Source organism: Tricharina praecox (assembly GCF_024521635.1).
Source record: "Tricharina praecox strain CBS 144465 chromosome Unknown BZA05scaffold_6, whole genome shotgun sequence".
Taxonomy (NCBI): domain Eukaryota; kingdom Fungi; phylum Ascomycota; class Pezizomycetes; order Pezizales; family Pyronemataceae; genus Tricharina; species Tricharina praecox.
Window position 1 is genome coordinate 521,063 of NW_026250408.1, and position 13,788 is coordinate 534,850.

Here is a 13,788-nt window from a genome sequence, read left to right on the forward strand (position 1 = left end):
GTGTGTGCCCGTAGTGGTTTTTTTTGGCATCTGCAGTTTGTGAAGGGTGGTGGTGGGTGTTTTGCATTTTTGTCGAATGTGTTTTGGAGGGAGGGGGAGGAATGGAGATGGGAGGTGGGTGGATGAGTTGATGTGTGGATGGGATACTATGGGTGGGCGGAAGGGAAGGTATGGTGACGATACTTAGAAATTGAGCTCGTTCAATTGGTATGGAGTATCATACGGCCATTGTAACAGGGCAGAATGCATTGTATGGTAGCCGACGGGACCGAATGATGAATCTTTTGCAAAGAGGAACCACCACCCAACACGATCGTGATCCGGCAACGACAAGCCCAGCCCACCACTAGCACTGTCCCCATGGAACATGGGACATACCAGCAGGCTCTCCAGAGTCCATTCACAGTGGTATGATCGAACGATACCGGTACATACAACTTCGTCTCTTTAGTATATGTATCGTATCCTAAACAACAATTACATCCCTCCCTCTCCCGCTTTCCTTCCTTCCCTCCTTCCTCCCTGCGTCACAGACCCACACTGAGATCTCAGCTCTTCCTATCATACCAGTATAACACACACACACACAAAAAAAAAGGGTATCAAGACCTAATGAAATCCCCCCCTCCATCCCCCTCCATCTCTCCATCCCTCTCCCTCTCCCTCTCCCTCTCCCTTCCTATTAAGTAAAGTAACCCAACTTCTTCCCTGAACGAAAATGAAAGTAGAAATTAAAAAGTAGAAATCACAACGCCCAACCGGATAACACGCAAAAGTAAAAGCAAAGGCAAAAGTAAAGCAAAAGTAAAGCAAAAGTAAAGCGCAGCAAAGCAAAGCAACCCTCCGTTTTTATGGGCTGAGGAGAGGGAACGGAACTACAAAGGTGGGTAAAGAATCGAAAAGCTTGGTGATAGAAGAAAGAAGCAAAAAGAGAGTGCAAAGAAAGAAAAGAAAGAAAGAAAAGGAATATGCAGCGCTGATAGACAGATAGACAGGATGGATGGTAGAAACATCAAAGGCCATTAAATTCATGTGTGGGTGGGTGGGTGTGGGGAGGTCGTGGACTATTCAAAAGACGTCGAAAAGCCGGTCAAATCCAGTTCTATCGGCGTAGGCTCTGGGGTGGTGGCGAAGCCGCGTTCGATGACGAATACGCCGTCTCGTTCGACGGCGGCATCCTTCTTTGCGGCTACCCACGAGAGCCGGTCTTGGCTGACTTTTTCGCGACGCTCAATCGCTGATTGGAGGGTTTCGATGTAGGTTGTGAATTTGATGATTTCGCGGAAGAGGTACGAGCTCTTCTTCTCCCAATTGGCCATGGTCCTGGCGCTGTTGGGATGGCGTGGGGAGAACTATCAACTGGTCAGTATGGGAATTCGTGAAAGGGTGAGTGGATGGTGGGACTTACAGCTAGCTTCATGGCATGCTGGAGTTCGTTGTGTTTAGCTAATTCAGCCTCAATGTTCTCCACATAGTGCTTGAGCGCCTTAAGCTGGTCCCTTTCGGCGAGACTGGACGCCAGCATACTTTGAGTCGGGGGCGACCAGTCCTTGATGTTGATCTTGTCTCCGGGGAGTCTCGGACGCACTGCACCATGGTCCATACTGGAACGAATGCTCATCTGAAGACTTGCACGTCCATGAGCCCCACTTTCCTGATTATTCGAGGATGGCGGCGATGAACTAATCGTTTCGATACCAGCCAGGCACTCGCCCCAGCCGTACTCGACATTACTGACACCACCTGTCAGGGGTTCCTTCGACAGACGGGCAGACCAGTAATTGGCAGTTGTGACAAACTCGGTGACAATCTCGGCCGTCCCAACTTCGAAGAAATGGACTGCACCGGATGGCAGCGAAAGCGCCCACACATTCGGCCTATCCTTCGAGTATCCCGGCGGCGGAAGAGCAGAAGCAAGAGTCTGGCGCAGAAGGAATGATCCAATCGGCTCTGCATTCTCCGTCCAATTACCACCACCGACGACACCACCAGAGGCATGCGAGCCCTTCCCGCTCTTGCTAGGGAACTGGAAGAGGCGCATGTAGCCGCGTTGAATAACGGCAAAGCAGTCGGTCCATCCACGGTTCTTGGCCCGCTTATCAACCGACTCAAGGTGATGCTTATGCTTGAGCAATCCCTCCTTGGCCCATGGTGCTCCTTCCAACTCAAGTGCGTCATCCCCGTCGAGTATATCCACATCGTCATCCTCCCCGGCAGAAGTCATTGAAGCCCCTTCCTCCCTGATGATAGCGTTGTTGAGCGCACCGGCGAATCCTATTGATTGTTGATAGTCTCCAGAGTGCGCAAACGAGGATCCAAGGGAATCCACAGACATGGAAGTCTGGGTTTTGTCAAGCGTGTACTTACTCCAAGTGCTAGATGCCGAAGGGCTCCACATCGATCGGTCCTCGAGACTAGTCCTGCTCGATCCTGCGTGCGATGCATTGTACACTCTCTGGCGGGACCGGTTCTTTGACGACCACTTGGCGCCCAATTTGCTGCTGTCTCCACCTCTTTTCGATTGTTCGGACGGCGCTTTGCTGATAGTACTCGGTGATCGACGAAGCATGCCATTGTTCCCACCGAACACAGCCAATCCACCCGACTGAGACGACTCCATCCTCTCCTGCGCTCCATGTAGAGGCAAAGCGTTATTCTTGACGGAATGGTAAAAGTCCTTCAAGACGATCTCCAGCTGGGTTTCCCACAGCCGGAGTCCACCGCCTATCGGAGCATTGACCAACGCAACAGCGCCGTCCAGGTCGAAGTCTGATTTTTCCGCATGGTCCTCCGGCAAGATCCTAGGGCTGAGGTTTCCGATGTTTCCAATCCGGCTCAAGCGCGAGCCCTTCGACTCCCGCCCGAAATCCAACGACCCTTTTGCCTTGTGTCCCCGGAGTTCTGGCGCAGCTAGGGGGAATGTGGCCGATGCGGATGCAAACAGCTGAGAGTCCCCATCGGTACCTCTCTGGAAAGATGTCTGGGAACGTGCTACCGAAGCACTTTGCGACTGTCTAAACTCCTCTTCGACGCTGGCTGTAGCCGCAGCTTCTTGGATACCACGTCGAATCGTAGCCATGGTATTCTTGATGAACTGACCGCGCGTCATCCTCTGCGAATTAGTCAACTCGGCGAGATGAAGGTCAGTGTTCAACAATAGCAACGAGTAAAGAATCGTGTGCACAATGTCTGTAACTCATGTGTTAGATCAAGATATTTCAGATGCATTCCCAAGGGCTGTCTTACCTTCGCTCTTGAACCCATGGTTTGGGTTGCAAACACACCATCGATGCGCGAACGCCACGATGATTCTGTCGACCTGCTGGGTTTCTCCCTTGAGAATGAGTCTTCCACACAGTATCCTCATGGCGTGCAAAATGTTCACTCCCGACCAATCGAAGAGTCGCATATACGCTTTCAATATAATCGCCTTGCCCGCCTCACTGTTGAACCCGGTTAGTGATTTGATCCGACAACGTCGACTCTGCCGAGAGTCACTCACTTGTCGCCCAACCAAGCTGCCGCCCGTTCCTTTGCAATGAAATCCTCGTCACCACCAAAAATCTTTTTCGCCATTTCGTTGTCCTCAGCCGACGGCTCGGGCAAGCCATCATCCAGTGCACTGTCCGTTTCTTCCTCGTGGCGCAGTGGTTCCGCCTCTTCACCGGGACCGTCTTTCTGTAGAGTCACGGTGGGCGTGCTGGGGCTTGGTCCTGATATCCAAGATCCTTCCTTCGGTCTCGGTGGCTCCAGGTTGATGGTATCCAATTCCAACTGATCGCCGCCCCTGCTGGTACGCGACGACGAATGCTTCTTCTTGGCATCCTCCTCGTTGTACAGTCTTTCGAGCTCTTTCATGTCGACGATCGCGTTTTCCCTGGAGGCGGCTGATGTCTTCCGTGTCTGGCTCAGTGAAGCTGTTGAGGACTTCCGTACGGCGCTGAGGGATGTAACAGAAGACTCTCGCGCGCGTCCGAGAGAACTGTCCGAATCCTGTCGCTCTTTCCCTGATCCCAGGAACCCGGTAGTGCTGGACCTGGCATTGGTCAATATGCCGCGGCTCGGGGGCGTCGGTGGCCAGTTCATGTCCTTGTCATCCTCGTCCTTGTCCAAGAAAAAGGTGCGGCTGTTGAATGGGGTGTTTGGGGATGTTTGTGGTCGCTCTATGCCGCCTGTGGGCGATCTCGACGGCGCGCGGTGATCGGTGGTCACCGACATATCCTTTCCGCCACCCCACATCTCCTTGTGGTACCTCTTCCCGCTGCTGTCTACGCTCAGGTGTGGTGCAATATCCCGATCCCTAGAGCTCTCACTAAAGAATGATGGGCGCCGAGGTGAAACAGGATCGGAGGAAGCAACCGTGCGGATCGTCGCATTACGTGCAAGGTAGGCTGTCTCGCGGTCTTCCATTGTGGATTCCAGTGTTCCAGGCCGGGGAGGCGCTCGGATATAGGGGTTCATGGCGGTGCGCAAAGACATGCCGGATGGGCTGGGCACGATTGCGTCGTCTTTTATGGCTGCGGGCGGAACATGGATGGGCGCGGGGACAGCTTGAGGGAGAGCTGGAACCGGCGGGGGTGCAGTGATGTCGGACAGCGACTTTTTCCGCCTCCTAAAGAAGGAAGCTTTCTTATGAAGCACTGGCTGTGATTGTTCGGGTGGGGGAGCTATCGGAGGATTCGGTGGCGGTGGATTCGGCGCACTGGGAGGGTAGGGGGGATTTGACACTATGCTGGTCTTGGAGCTGCTGTTACTTGTGCTCTGTGTGTGTGTTGAGTTAGAGCTTCCGCCGCCACCAAACACACGTCTGAAGAATCCGGGCCGCCCGCCCGACTTGGTAGAAGAACCCATTGCCGCTGCTGCTGCTACTGCTGTCGCTTGAGATGGGGGGTTGGCAAAGGCTGGGAGCGGCGGGAGTGTCGCGGGTTCAGGGGGCGTGTTGAATGGTTGATCTCTGCTTCTGCTCCTGTAGCTTTTGATGCTCTTGTTGGACGGTCGTCGCACAAGTCTCGGCGATCTCGGAGGAGAAGGTGTGCGGTTCCTAGTTCTTATGCTGGGCGCAGGTGCAGATTCAAAAGTTTCGTAACCGTTCGCATACCCATGTGATGAGCTTAGCCCTCCGCGTCCCCGCGAGCGCGTGTCTCTCTCGTAAGTAACTCCGAAACTGCCCTCGCCGTAGTCGTGTGCAGATTCCAACTGCCTAGGGGCAGAAGACGAAAACTGCGAGTCGTAGCCGGCACTATTGGAACGTCCGCGCCGCGAATATACAGATTCGTCGTCGTCGACCTCGTCGATGTTGGAGAAGAAGGGTGAGGCGTCGAAGTTTCCAAAAGTGCCGTCGCCAATCTTGTCGAAGGAGAGAAGGAGGTTGTCTAGGAGTGAGTCTCGTACTCGGCCGCCGTTGCTCAATGAGAGATCGTGGGAATCACGTCTGCTGCTGTCGTGATTGTGGTGGTGATTGTGGTGGCTGTGGTGGTCGCTGTCCGGAACTTCCCCTGACTTTGGTAGATGGGACCTGTTGGAATTCGTGCTTCCGTAGCCCGACATCGATGATGTTAGATCCGTGACAGAAGAAGCTGTCGAAAGCGGCGACGGACCAGAAATTGACCTCTGGATAGGCCTGCGCCTCGTTTTGTCGGCGGTGTGGAATCGAGATGTCGAGGAGTCCGGCTCTAGAGGGGCCACCATGGTCGAGGGGAGCCAACTTCTAATAAACACACTACCGGTGCTTAGTTCAACGCTCGCGGACCCCAACTGGACTGGGAGTGTGTGTGGGTAGTGGATATGCGCCTCTCTTTCGAGGATGCCTTTCTAGCGTCTAGCGGGGAAGTTGCTGCAAATCGTAATTCGACAGGACAGGGAGAGGCGGTGGTTACCGATTGGCTGGAGAACTGGGTGGAGGGGGCACGGCAGGCGAGTTGTCTGCAGGTACATGTACCTACGGGCTGGGCTGAGCTGAGTCTGTCCGCCCGAGCAAAAGATCCCCACGTTTTTTTCTTTCTTTCTTTTCCGCCTGGAGATGCAGGCAGCAGGCAGCAGCAGGCAGGTCAGGTCGGGTCGGATGAGTGTGGAATCTTTTCGTCTAATGTGCACGCAGGGCTGCTGAGACGAAGCTGAGCCGATGAAGCTAGACGTGCGGCATCAGTGTAGTCTCCGGTCCGGCACGGTTGGATGCCTGCGTACTGAAGTCAGTCCCTATGTACCGTAGGTACCGTGTGTAGGTATTCGAGGTCTCCAATATACGCACACGCAGGTTGTCGGTGGAGAAGAATCTCCGGGGATCCGGAGCCAGAGCTTTGGTATGATGTGAGCAGTACCGTCTATACAGCTGCGATAGGTACCCAGGTCCAACAAACGAACGAGTGCGTGGGAAAAACAAAAGAATGTATGCGGAGAGAGCGAGGGGGTGGTGGGAATGGATGAATGATAGGCAGGCGTAGGTAGTGTGAGGTTACCCAGCCGGAGGAGACCACATGTATGCGAAGAGTTGGACAGAACAATCTGCACGTGTGTGAAACTTGGAGTAGCTTGACCAGAGAAGGTGCGTGCGATGCGGGTTTACATAAGTCCGTAGATGGCTATTGGGGAACGTGGGTGTGGATTAGTTGATCCCGAGGCATGCGTAGAAGGAAGGCACGAAGGTGAAGCGAGTAAGATATCATGCCTATATTGAGGGGCTGCGACGATTCAAAAACAATGGCGGCCATGCAGAAAAATTGCCTCGAGATGCGGTAAGTGAGAAGTACTCACGTATTCACTTCCACCTGTGTAGGTACATGTACTTGTGTATCTATGCATCGTGATCAATTTACGGGAAAACAGGCAGAATGTCTACCGCCTAATTGCGAGATCCGGAGGAACCATGATCAGCCTCAGGCCAGCCTTGGGCCTGAAGTCTTGACCGGGCGGGCTGCCCAACGCGCCGAGGAACTAAGCGGCCAACTGCGGTCTGGCCGAACGAACAATCCTCACTTTACTCGAGACGGAAACTTCAAGATTCACCATTGTTTCGGCCTTTCGTCCTTACTTCCCAACTCGTCTGTAGTCCATAATATCCCAATCACAGAGAAGATCTGCTCCTGAGGAATCTTAAATAAATACCTACTGGAAGCATCCATCCCTTCTCCCCTTAACTCACCACCATCATCATCATCCCGATCCTCTGATTGAAGCAGATACGGAAGACTTTGCGGTTGAGTAGATACACACATGGCAAAACGTTAGATACTCCCCATCACCAACCTTCCCAGAGACACGGTAACTTTTGCCACGCCACGCCGGTACCGAGATCATATGTATGTGCCGCATGTACGTACGGGAACCGGACGAACATCGACATCTGTCAACATTTTCCCGTTAATTGGATGTCTGTGTGAAACCGAGCTGGAAGGACTTGCACCATGGGCAACTATGGCTCCATGTAGATAGCATCATAACGTCGGTAGGTAGGTCTCCCCCTGGAAATGCGGGGGTGAACCATGTCGTCAAAGGTTCTCCGGTGCCACGTCCGCTGGCTGCTGCTGCTGCTGCTACTGCCGGTGGCGGGACTGCTACAGTACCGAGAGTGCATTCTTTTGACTGCGAGACTTGAGGGCTGTCACTGGATTCTTGTGAAGATATTGGGCTTTCCGTCTGTGGATACATAGAAAAAGAAGAGGAAAAGGTACATAGCGTACCTACAGTACAATATAATTCCCAGGAGAGTGAACCAGGGCGCTGGTTCCGAGCACAATGGGATGGATGTTCACTACCGTATCATACGCGCGCACCCAACATACTTGGGTATCATCAGGTGTCCACTCATGAATCGTCATCTCCGACTCGGCGTTTGACGCTGATGCCTAAGTATAGGTACTTTCGTGCGGTATCTTTCTCACGAGTGCGGCTTTTGTTTGTCTGTTCTAGCTCTCGATGCTTTTTAATCGCGCTTTCAACTGTAGGTAGCTGTGCATGATCGCATTGTGCAGCTGAGCCTGCGGTTGGAGAGATCTATGTTGGCCTTCTGGTCATGCTCATTGGCTGGAGATATGTACATAACTGCACCCCCCGGGGAACGGAGGTGAATTTATGGTATCGCGGAAGTCGGGGCTGATCTGCAGGGGCGCTCGCGGAGGTCAAAGGGCTCCCGTTTCCAGCATGAGGTCCGTCTTAGCCAGGCACGCGGAGCGGGAGCGGCGGCGGCACTTTAGTGGCCGTACCCAGGGACGATCCTACATACAACAGAAGACATCGTGGCCGACGCGTGGGAGATGCAGTTCTCGTTCGCATCACCTATTGCATAACACAGCAACTCATTCGCATCACTACATAGAAGTAAGTCGCATAACACATCTAACATCAGCCTGCCGTTCAATTCTCGGAAATTGTACTCACCTGCCGGTGAAAGGCCGTAACCATGGCACTTACTCAAGTCTTACATACTATTAGGCGAGTGCAACCTGGCCTCATCGAGTGACATTCCATGTCCCACGTGACCACTCGTCGGAGGCTTGTATTGCCGTCGAAGGCCGTCAACCTTGAACGTCATTGAGAGCCACCCCCACGAACGAATCGCAACGTGCCCAAGTAACAAGCGCATCGAACCCTCGAGATACCATTCAAAGACTACCGCTTGCTGCCTAGATTCGTACCCGCGTCGACACTTCGAAATGGCGTCGCGTTACTCACCACCGCCCAACCGCTCCACGTTTTCTCCGCATAGTACCGCGCCCCGATACACAACGGCTGGTGCTAGAGAGCGCTCCGCGATGCGGTTACCGGTGTTCTTTCGAAGGATCTTCAAGTACCCACAGATGGATTTCGAGGTTCGTTTAGTTGGGAGGGGGGACCCGGAGGGGTCCTGTCGGCAGCGGAAAGGCGGCCCTTGAGATTGACGTGGTGAACAGGTTGCCATATGGGAGATGACCTCTCTGATCATCGCGCCCAAGAAGGTGTTCAAAGCGATATATTATCACGTGAGTAAGTCTAGCAGCTGTATGAATACTGCTTGCTGACTTTGGCTGGACAACGGCAGAAACGTAGGTTGTGTTCGAGCGCATGCTGTCACGGACTTGGTTGATCTGACCCCGCGGGCTCTAGAAACCAAAAACTCGTGGTCGCGCGATGACCCATCCTTCATCGTTCTCCTCACGTTTTTCCTCACGGTTACGGCCGTAGCCTGGGGCCTCGCCTACACGCCCACGTTCAGCTCGATCGTACGATTGGTCTTCTCGCTCGTGTTCCTCCATTTCCTACTCACGTCGCTCGTTTTCGCGACGGCCGGATACTATCTGTGTGGCAAGTTCTTGAAGGTTCCGCCTTCCGGAAGGCTACCGAGGGCCGGAATTGTTACCGGCGATGGCGACCTTGAGTTTATGTACTGCTTCGAGATCAGTGTTAGGGCGTTCTTCCCGGTGTGGGTGTTTCTGTGAGTTTCCCGCATTGAAGGAGTGGAGACGGAGAGTGCAAGGCTGATACTGCCGGCGGGCGGTGTAAACCAGCTATGTCGTTCAGTTCCTGATGATGCCGCTCCTGAAGAACGATTATTGGTATGTATGGGTTGTTGACGCACTATTTCGGTACGAATCGGCTGATATTAGCTTGACGCAGGATATCGATCTTTCTCGGCAATTCGCTTTACTTGATCGCATTCTCGTTCTACAGCGTAATCACCTTTCTCGGGTACAATGGTACGGGAACCCCGCTCCCTCCGTTTCACCGGACGGATTGACGCGATGGACGTACGATTGCTGACTGGCCGATGTTCTCGCGCTTCAGCTCTTCCTTTCCTCCACCATACCGAGGTCCTCCTTTTCCCTGTTGTTGTACTCGTCATCCTATGGGCGACCAGCTTGCTTGGGTTCAATGTTGCGAAGCATGTAATCGGGATGTGGTTGTTCTAGGGGGTTGAATATGTTGTTTTTGCTGGTGATTGTTGTTGGTTGTTGGAATGTCTTTGCCCTTCACGGCTGTGCCTTCTCCTTGCCCCCTTTAAATGCATATCTCCCCCACGTGTAGGATAGGTGGCGTATTAGAAGCATCGTTACTGGGCGTTTTATGGGACGTGTTTTCTCCAGCTTCGTACATATTATTCTCAGCTGTTACTCCTGTTTGTGGTCACGGGCTATTCCGGGTGCGTGACATGCCAAGGGTCTGTTGCTGTTTCGTTTCGTGGGCCCATCTATGTAGAGGGTGTTGTTGCCGAACGCTCATCCCTTCCGAACCATCGCCCACTACTACTACAACAAGCCCCCCACCACCACCACCACCACCACCACCACCACCACCACCACACACCTCCACCTCCACACCCTCCCTAGTTGTGGCATCCAAACGCCGTCTCGTCAACATCACCTTTCCCAAAACCTCTGAACGCGGGCCGAAAGCAAGATGTCTCATGTAGGATCTTTCAGAGGTACTCCCAGCAGAGCTGGTACCAATAGTGGTCGAAGCACCACTCCTGCTCCGTCGGGAATCCCTGTTCCTAACAGTCATACTCCGCCGGCTTCAGACTCCCAGCCCAGCGTCAGCGATAGCCGGAAGAGACAGTCAAAGAGAGATGAGGTGTGTATAAGTCCCTCGATCTCTACGAAACGGGGGGTACGGCAGGGTCCGCTCATAGGCCATCTGCATACCGGCCCCCGTCTGGCTGTGGGGTTGTGGCTGCTTGGCCGGCCCGCTTTAGGGAGGAGAAAGGATATCGGAGGCTGACACCCGTTCTCTCTCTCGTACAGGCTATCCGTCGCAAAATCGAATCAGATCTCAGCAAGAAGAAGAGCACGACTTCTCGTGCTAGACAGACGCGCAAAATAGCCCCCGGATCGGTCATGGCCCTGCGTCCATCCCAGGCACTCCAGATCAAGCCTCTCACGACGGTAGCGGAGGCTGCCCAGCTCATGGCGGCGAAGCGTGAGGATTGTGTGCTCGTTACCGATGACGATGACCGCATCTCTGGAATCTTCACCGCCAAAGATCTGGCGTTTCGTGTTGTAGGCGCCGGCATCGATGCTAGAGATATCACGATTGCTCAGATCATGACCAAAAACCCGCTCTGCGCCCGGACCGATACCTCCGCTACCGACGCTCTGGATTTGATGGTTCGCAAGGGTTTCCGTCATCTGCCGGTGATGGACGAGAACCAAGACATCTCCGGTATTCTGGATATCACCAAGTGCTTCTACGAGGCGATGGAGAAGCTGGAGCGTGCATATGCGTCTTCCAGGAAGCTCTATGATGCGCTGGAAGGTGTCCAGTCGGAGCTCGGGTCCTCGCAGCCCCAGCAAATCATCTCCTATGTCGAGGCTCTGCGGCAAAAGATGTCCGGCCCGAACCTGGAATCGGTCCTGGACGGCAATCCTCCTACAGTTGTTTCCGTCCGGACTACCGTCAAGGATGCGGCGGCCATGATGAAGGAGAACCGCACGACTGCGGTGTTGGTCCAGGATGCCGGGAATATTACTGGTATCTTCACGAGTAAGGATGTAGTCCTGCGTGTCATAGCGCCGGGATTGGACCCTGCCAACTGCAGCGTCGTGCGTGTCATGACACCTCATCCGGATTTCGCACCAATGGAGATGTCCATTCAGGCTGCCCTGCGAAAGATGCATGGTTCGCGACTCTCCTTACTTTTTTTGCCAATAAAAATATAACTGCTGACATGGTTATTGTCGCTAGATGGACACTATCTTAACCTTCCGGTTATGAATAATGAAGGGGAGATTGTTGGAATGGTGGACGTCTTAAAATTGACCTATGCCACTCTCGAACAGGTAAAATCCACGGGAGTAGGTGGATCAATGAATTCGGTGAGCTGACTTTGCATCATAGATCAACTCGATGCAAACTGCTGACAGCGAGGGACCCGCTTGGAATAAGTTCTGGCTTTCGCTTGACAATGATACAGAATCCCAGATTTCCGATCACACCAGTGCGCGGGGTCCCACACCTTCGGTCCGAGGGCAAGGAACAGAATCGCCAATTGCTGCTATGCGACACACATCCGGCCTGAGCCACCTAGAACGTCACGATGCTGCCATCCAGCCTGGCGATTCAGCTTCGCACATCGGAGACCATTCCGAAGGTTCCATGATCCATGATCCAGTTGCCGACCCGATGGATCAGCCGTATGCGTTCAAGTTCAAGGCTCCCAGTGGTCGTATCCATCGTGTGCAGGCGGCCCCAAACGGAGGATTGATGGAACTCCTCGGTGCTGTTAGCGAGAAGCTTGGAGTCGAGGTTGCTGAGGTTGGCGGAGAGCCTGAGTTCGGAGCGGACGGCAGTTTGATCAGCCAAGGCTTTGCGTTGAGCTATGTCGACGACGAAGGAGATATCATTTCCATCACTTCGGACCCTGACCTGCTTGATGCCGTCAACCTTGCCAGGCGTACCGGGAGGGACAAGGTTGACCTGTACGTTCACGACCCTTCGAAACCGGCTGTGGTCGCCACCGTAGACCCACAGCCCCCAATTGTGACGAGGAGGAAGCCAAGAATCGAGATCGAGGATCACGACGAGGACTCGGACGATTCCGAAGGACAAGTGCGTAGGCCGAAGAAGAGGTACACGGCGCCGCCTGAACCCATCTCACCGGCTCAGCCCGAGTTGATTCCGGGAGTGCCCAACGAGCTGATCTTGCCGGGGGCCATCGTCACGCTCGCTGTGGCTATTGTTGCCGTCTTTGCTCTGTCCAGAAGATAGAGACATAAACTTCAAGTACAAAGGGGAAGAGGAGTTGGTGAAGGAGAGATGGGACCAGCAAGCCTGAGAATTTGTTCTTTGGACCGCAATACCCATTTTTTATGTGCTTTAGAGGTAGACGGAAGCTTTTTTTCGGTTGTATTGATCTTGTTATTTGTCGTTGGAGCTCAGCGGCATAGCTTAACTGTATCTCTCTCTCTCTTGCCCATTCAATTACCCTACACAGACCGAGGGCTACTTTCTTGAATTCGATTCCAACCTTTTCATGTCTCATTTTTGTAATTTGGTCCGATTGTCCCGTTGCTTGACTTTTTTTTCTTCATTTGCACTGTGCTCACTAACTATCGCCTTTAGCCCTTCATTTCCGTCTGTTCGTCCTCTGTTTCGTTTCCATGCTATCATCCTCTATTCCCTTTATTTATTTCCTCTCGTAGGGTTCTTCTTTCTCTGTTCCTTGTAAAAAGAAACCTATCGAAGTTACGAAGTCTTTTACTATGAAGGTTTGGGTGTCCAAATTGTGGATGAGGGATTCTGAGCGGCTGAGAGAGCTGCGTATTGACTAGCAATCGTCGAGCGAGATATCATGAACGGATGTCGCTGCCACTTCTCATTCAGCCTGCCCACTTGCCAAGCCCGTAAACAAACGAAAATTGTTTGGGATTCAAGAGGCCTCCTCTCAAGTTGGGTCTGTAGACCTCAGATTTCCAACCCACTAGCACACCTTCCTTTCCTTCCTCCTTCTCTTCTCCCCTCTTCTTCTCCACTCACTGCTCTGATCGACAACATCCTCCGGAAAAAGAAATCTCTCGACTCGCGAGCGTACGCAACTTGCTATCTTGCTGTTTGGTATGTACTCTACTGCCGTTGCAGGGTTCTGCCCTTCGGGCTACTAGTAACTGTAAGTAATCCTCTCGTACTGACTTCTACCTCAAAATTTAGGGCCATCCAACCAACCCCACCATCCGTTATCCCCCACCCACCCTACCCACCCCGAAAAAAGAATTCAACACGTCGCCCTCGAGCCCTGTGAACAGTGATCGCCGCCCTCACACCCGCCGGTTCGCTTGGCCTCTCATTTCATCGCCCGTATCACTTCTTTGCGACTGCAGCACA

General features: G+C 53.2%; 3 protein-coding genes across 3 annotated transcripts; 2 read left to right on the forward strand and 1 right to left on the reverse strand.

Moving 5' to 3' along the window:
- Nucleotides 1-716: 716 nt before the first annotated feature.
- Nucleotides 717-5,929, reverse strand: BZA05DRAFT_235179 (uncharacterized protein). Its single transcript, XM_051479847.1, has 4 exons — nt 3,503-5,929; nt 3,247-3,443; nt 1,409-3,189; nt 717-1,352 (listed from the first exon to the last, which is right to left on the reverse strand). The coding sequence occupies exons 1-4, from the start codon at nt 5,686-5,688 to the stop codon at nt 1,065-1,067; spliced, it is 4,452 nt and encodes a 1,483-aa protein (XP_051341558.1). The 5' UTR covers nt 5,689-5,929; the 3' UTR covers nt 717-1,064.
- A 2,722-nt stretch (nt 5,930-8,651) lies between these two features.
- BZA05DRAFT_465977 (UNC-50 family-domain-containing protein) lies at nt 8,652-10,088 on the forward strand (the record flags this gene model as incomplete). Its single annotated transcript, XM_051487779.1, has 6 exons — nt 8,652-8,804; nt 8,886-8,973; nt 9,157-9,406; nt 9,480-9,527; nt 9,589-9,668; nt 9,757-10,088. Coding segments are annotated over 6 exons (744 nt in total), but the record flags the coding sequence as incomplete, so codon positions are not given.
- A 280-nt stretch (nt 10,089-10,368) lies between these two features.
- On the forward strand, nt 10,369-12,675 carry BZA05DRAFT_334340 (uncharacterized protein; the record flags this gene model as incomplete). The annotated part of the gene is made up of 4 exons (XM_051480724.1): nt 10,369-10,542; nt 10,713-11,586; nt 11,653-11,747; nt 11,806-12,675. The coding sequence occupies 4 exons, from the start codon at nt 10,369-10,371 to the stop codon at nt 12,673-12,675; spliced, it is 2,013 nt and encodes a 670-aa protein (XP_051341560.1).
- Between the last annotated feature and the right edge of the window lie 1,113 nt (nt 12,676-13,788).

Excerpts from the sequence above, each read along its gene's own strand:
- BZA05DRAFT_235179 (XM_051479847.1), bottom strand. The coding sequence starts at position 5,688 with ATGGTGGCCCCTCTAGAGCCGGACTCCTCGACATCTCGATTCCACACC. Across the intron at positions 3,444-3,502 it reads GCAGCTTGGTTGGGCGACAA|TGAGGCGGGCAAGGCGATTA; the intron begins GTGAGTGACTCT and ends CGGGTTCAACAG. Across the intron at positions 3,190-3,246 it reads CCATGGGTTCAAGAGCGAAG|ACATTGTGCACACGATTCTT; the intron begins GTAAGACAGCCC and ends CATGAGTTACAG.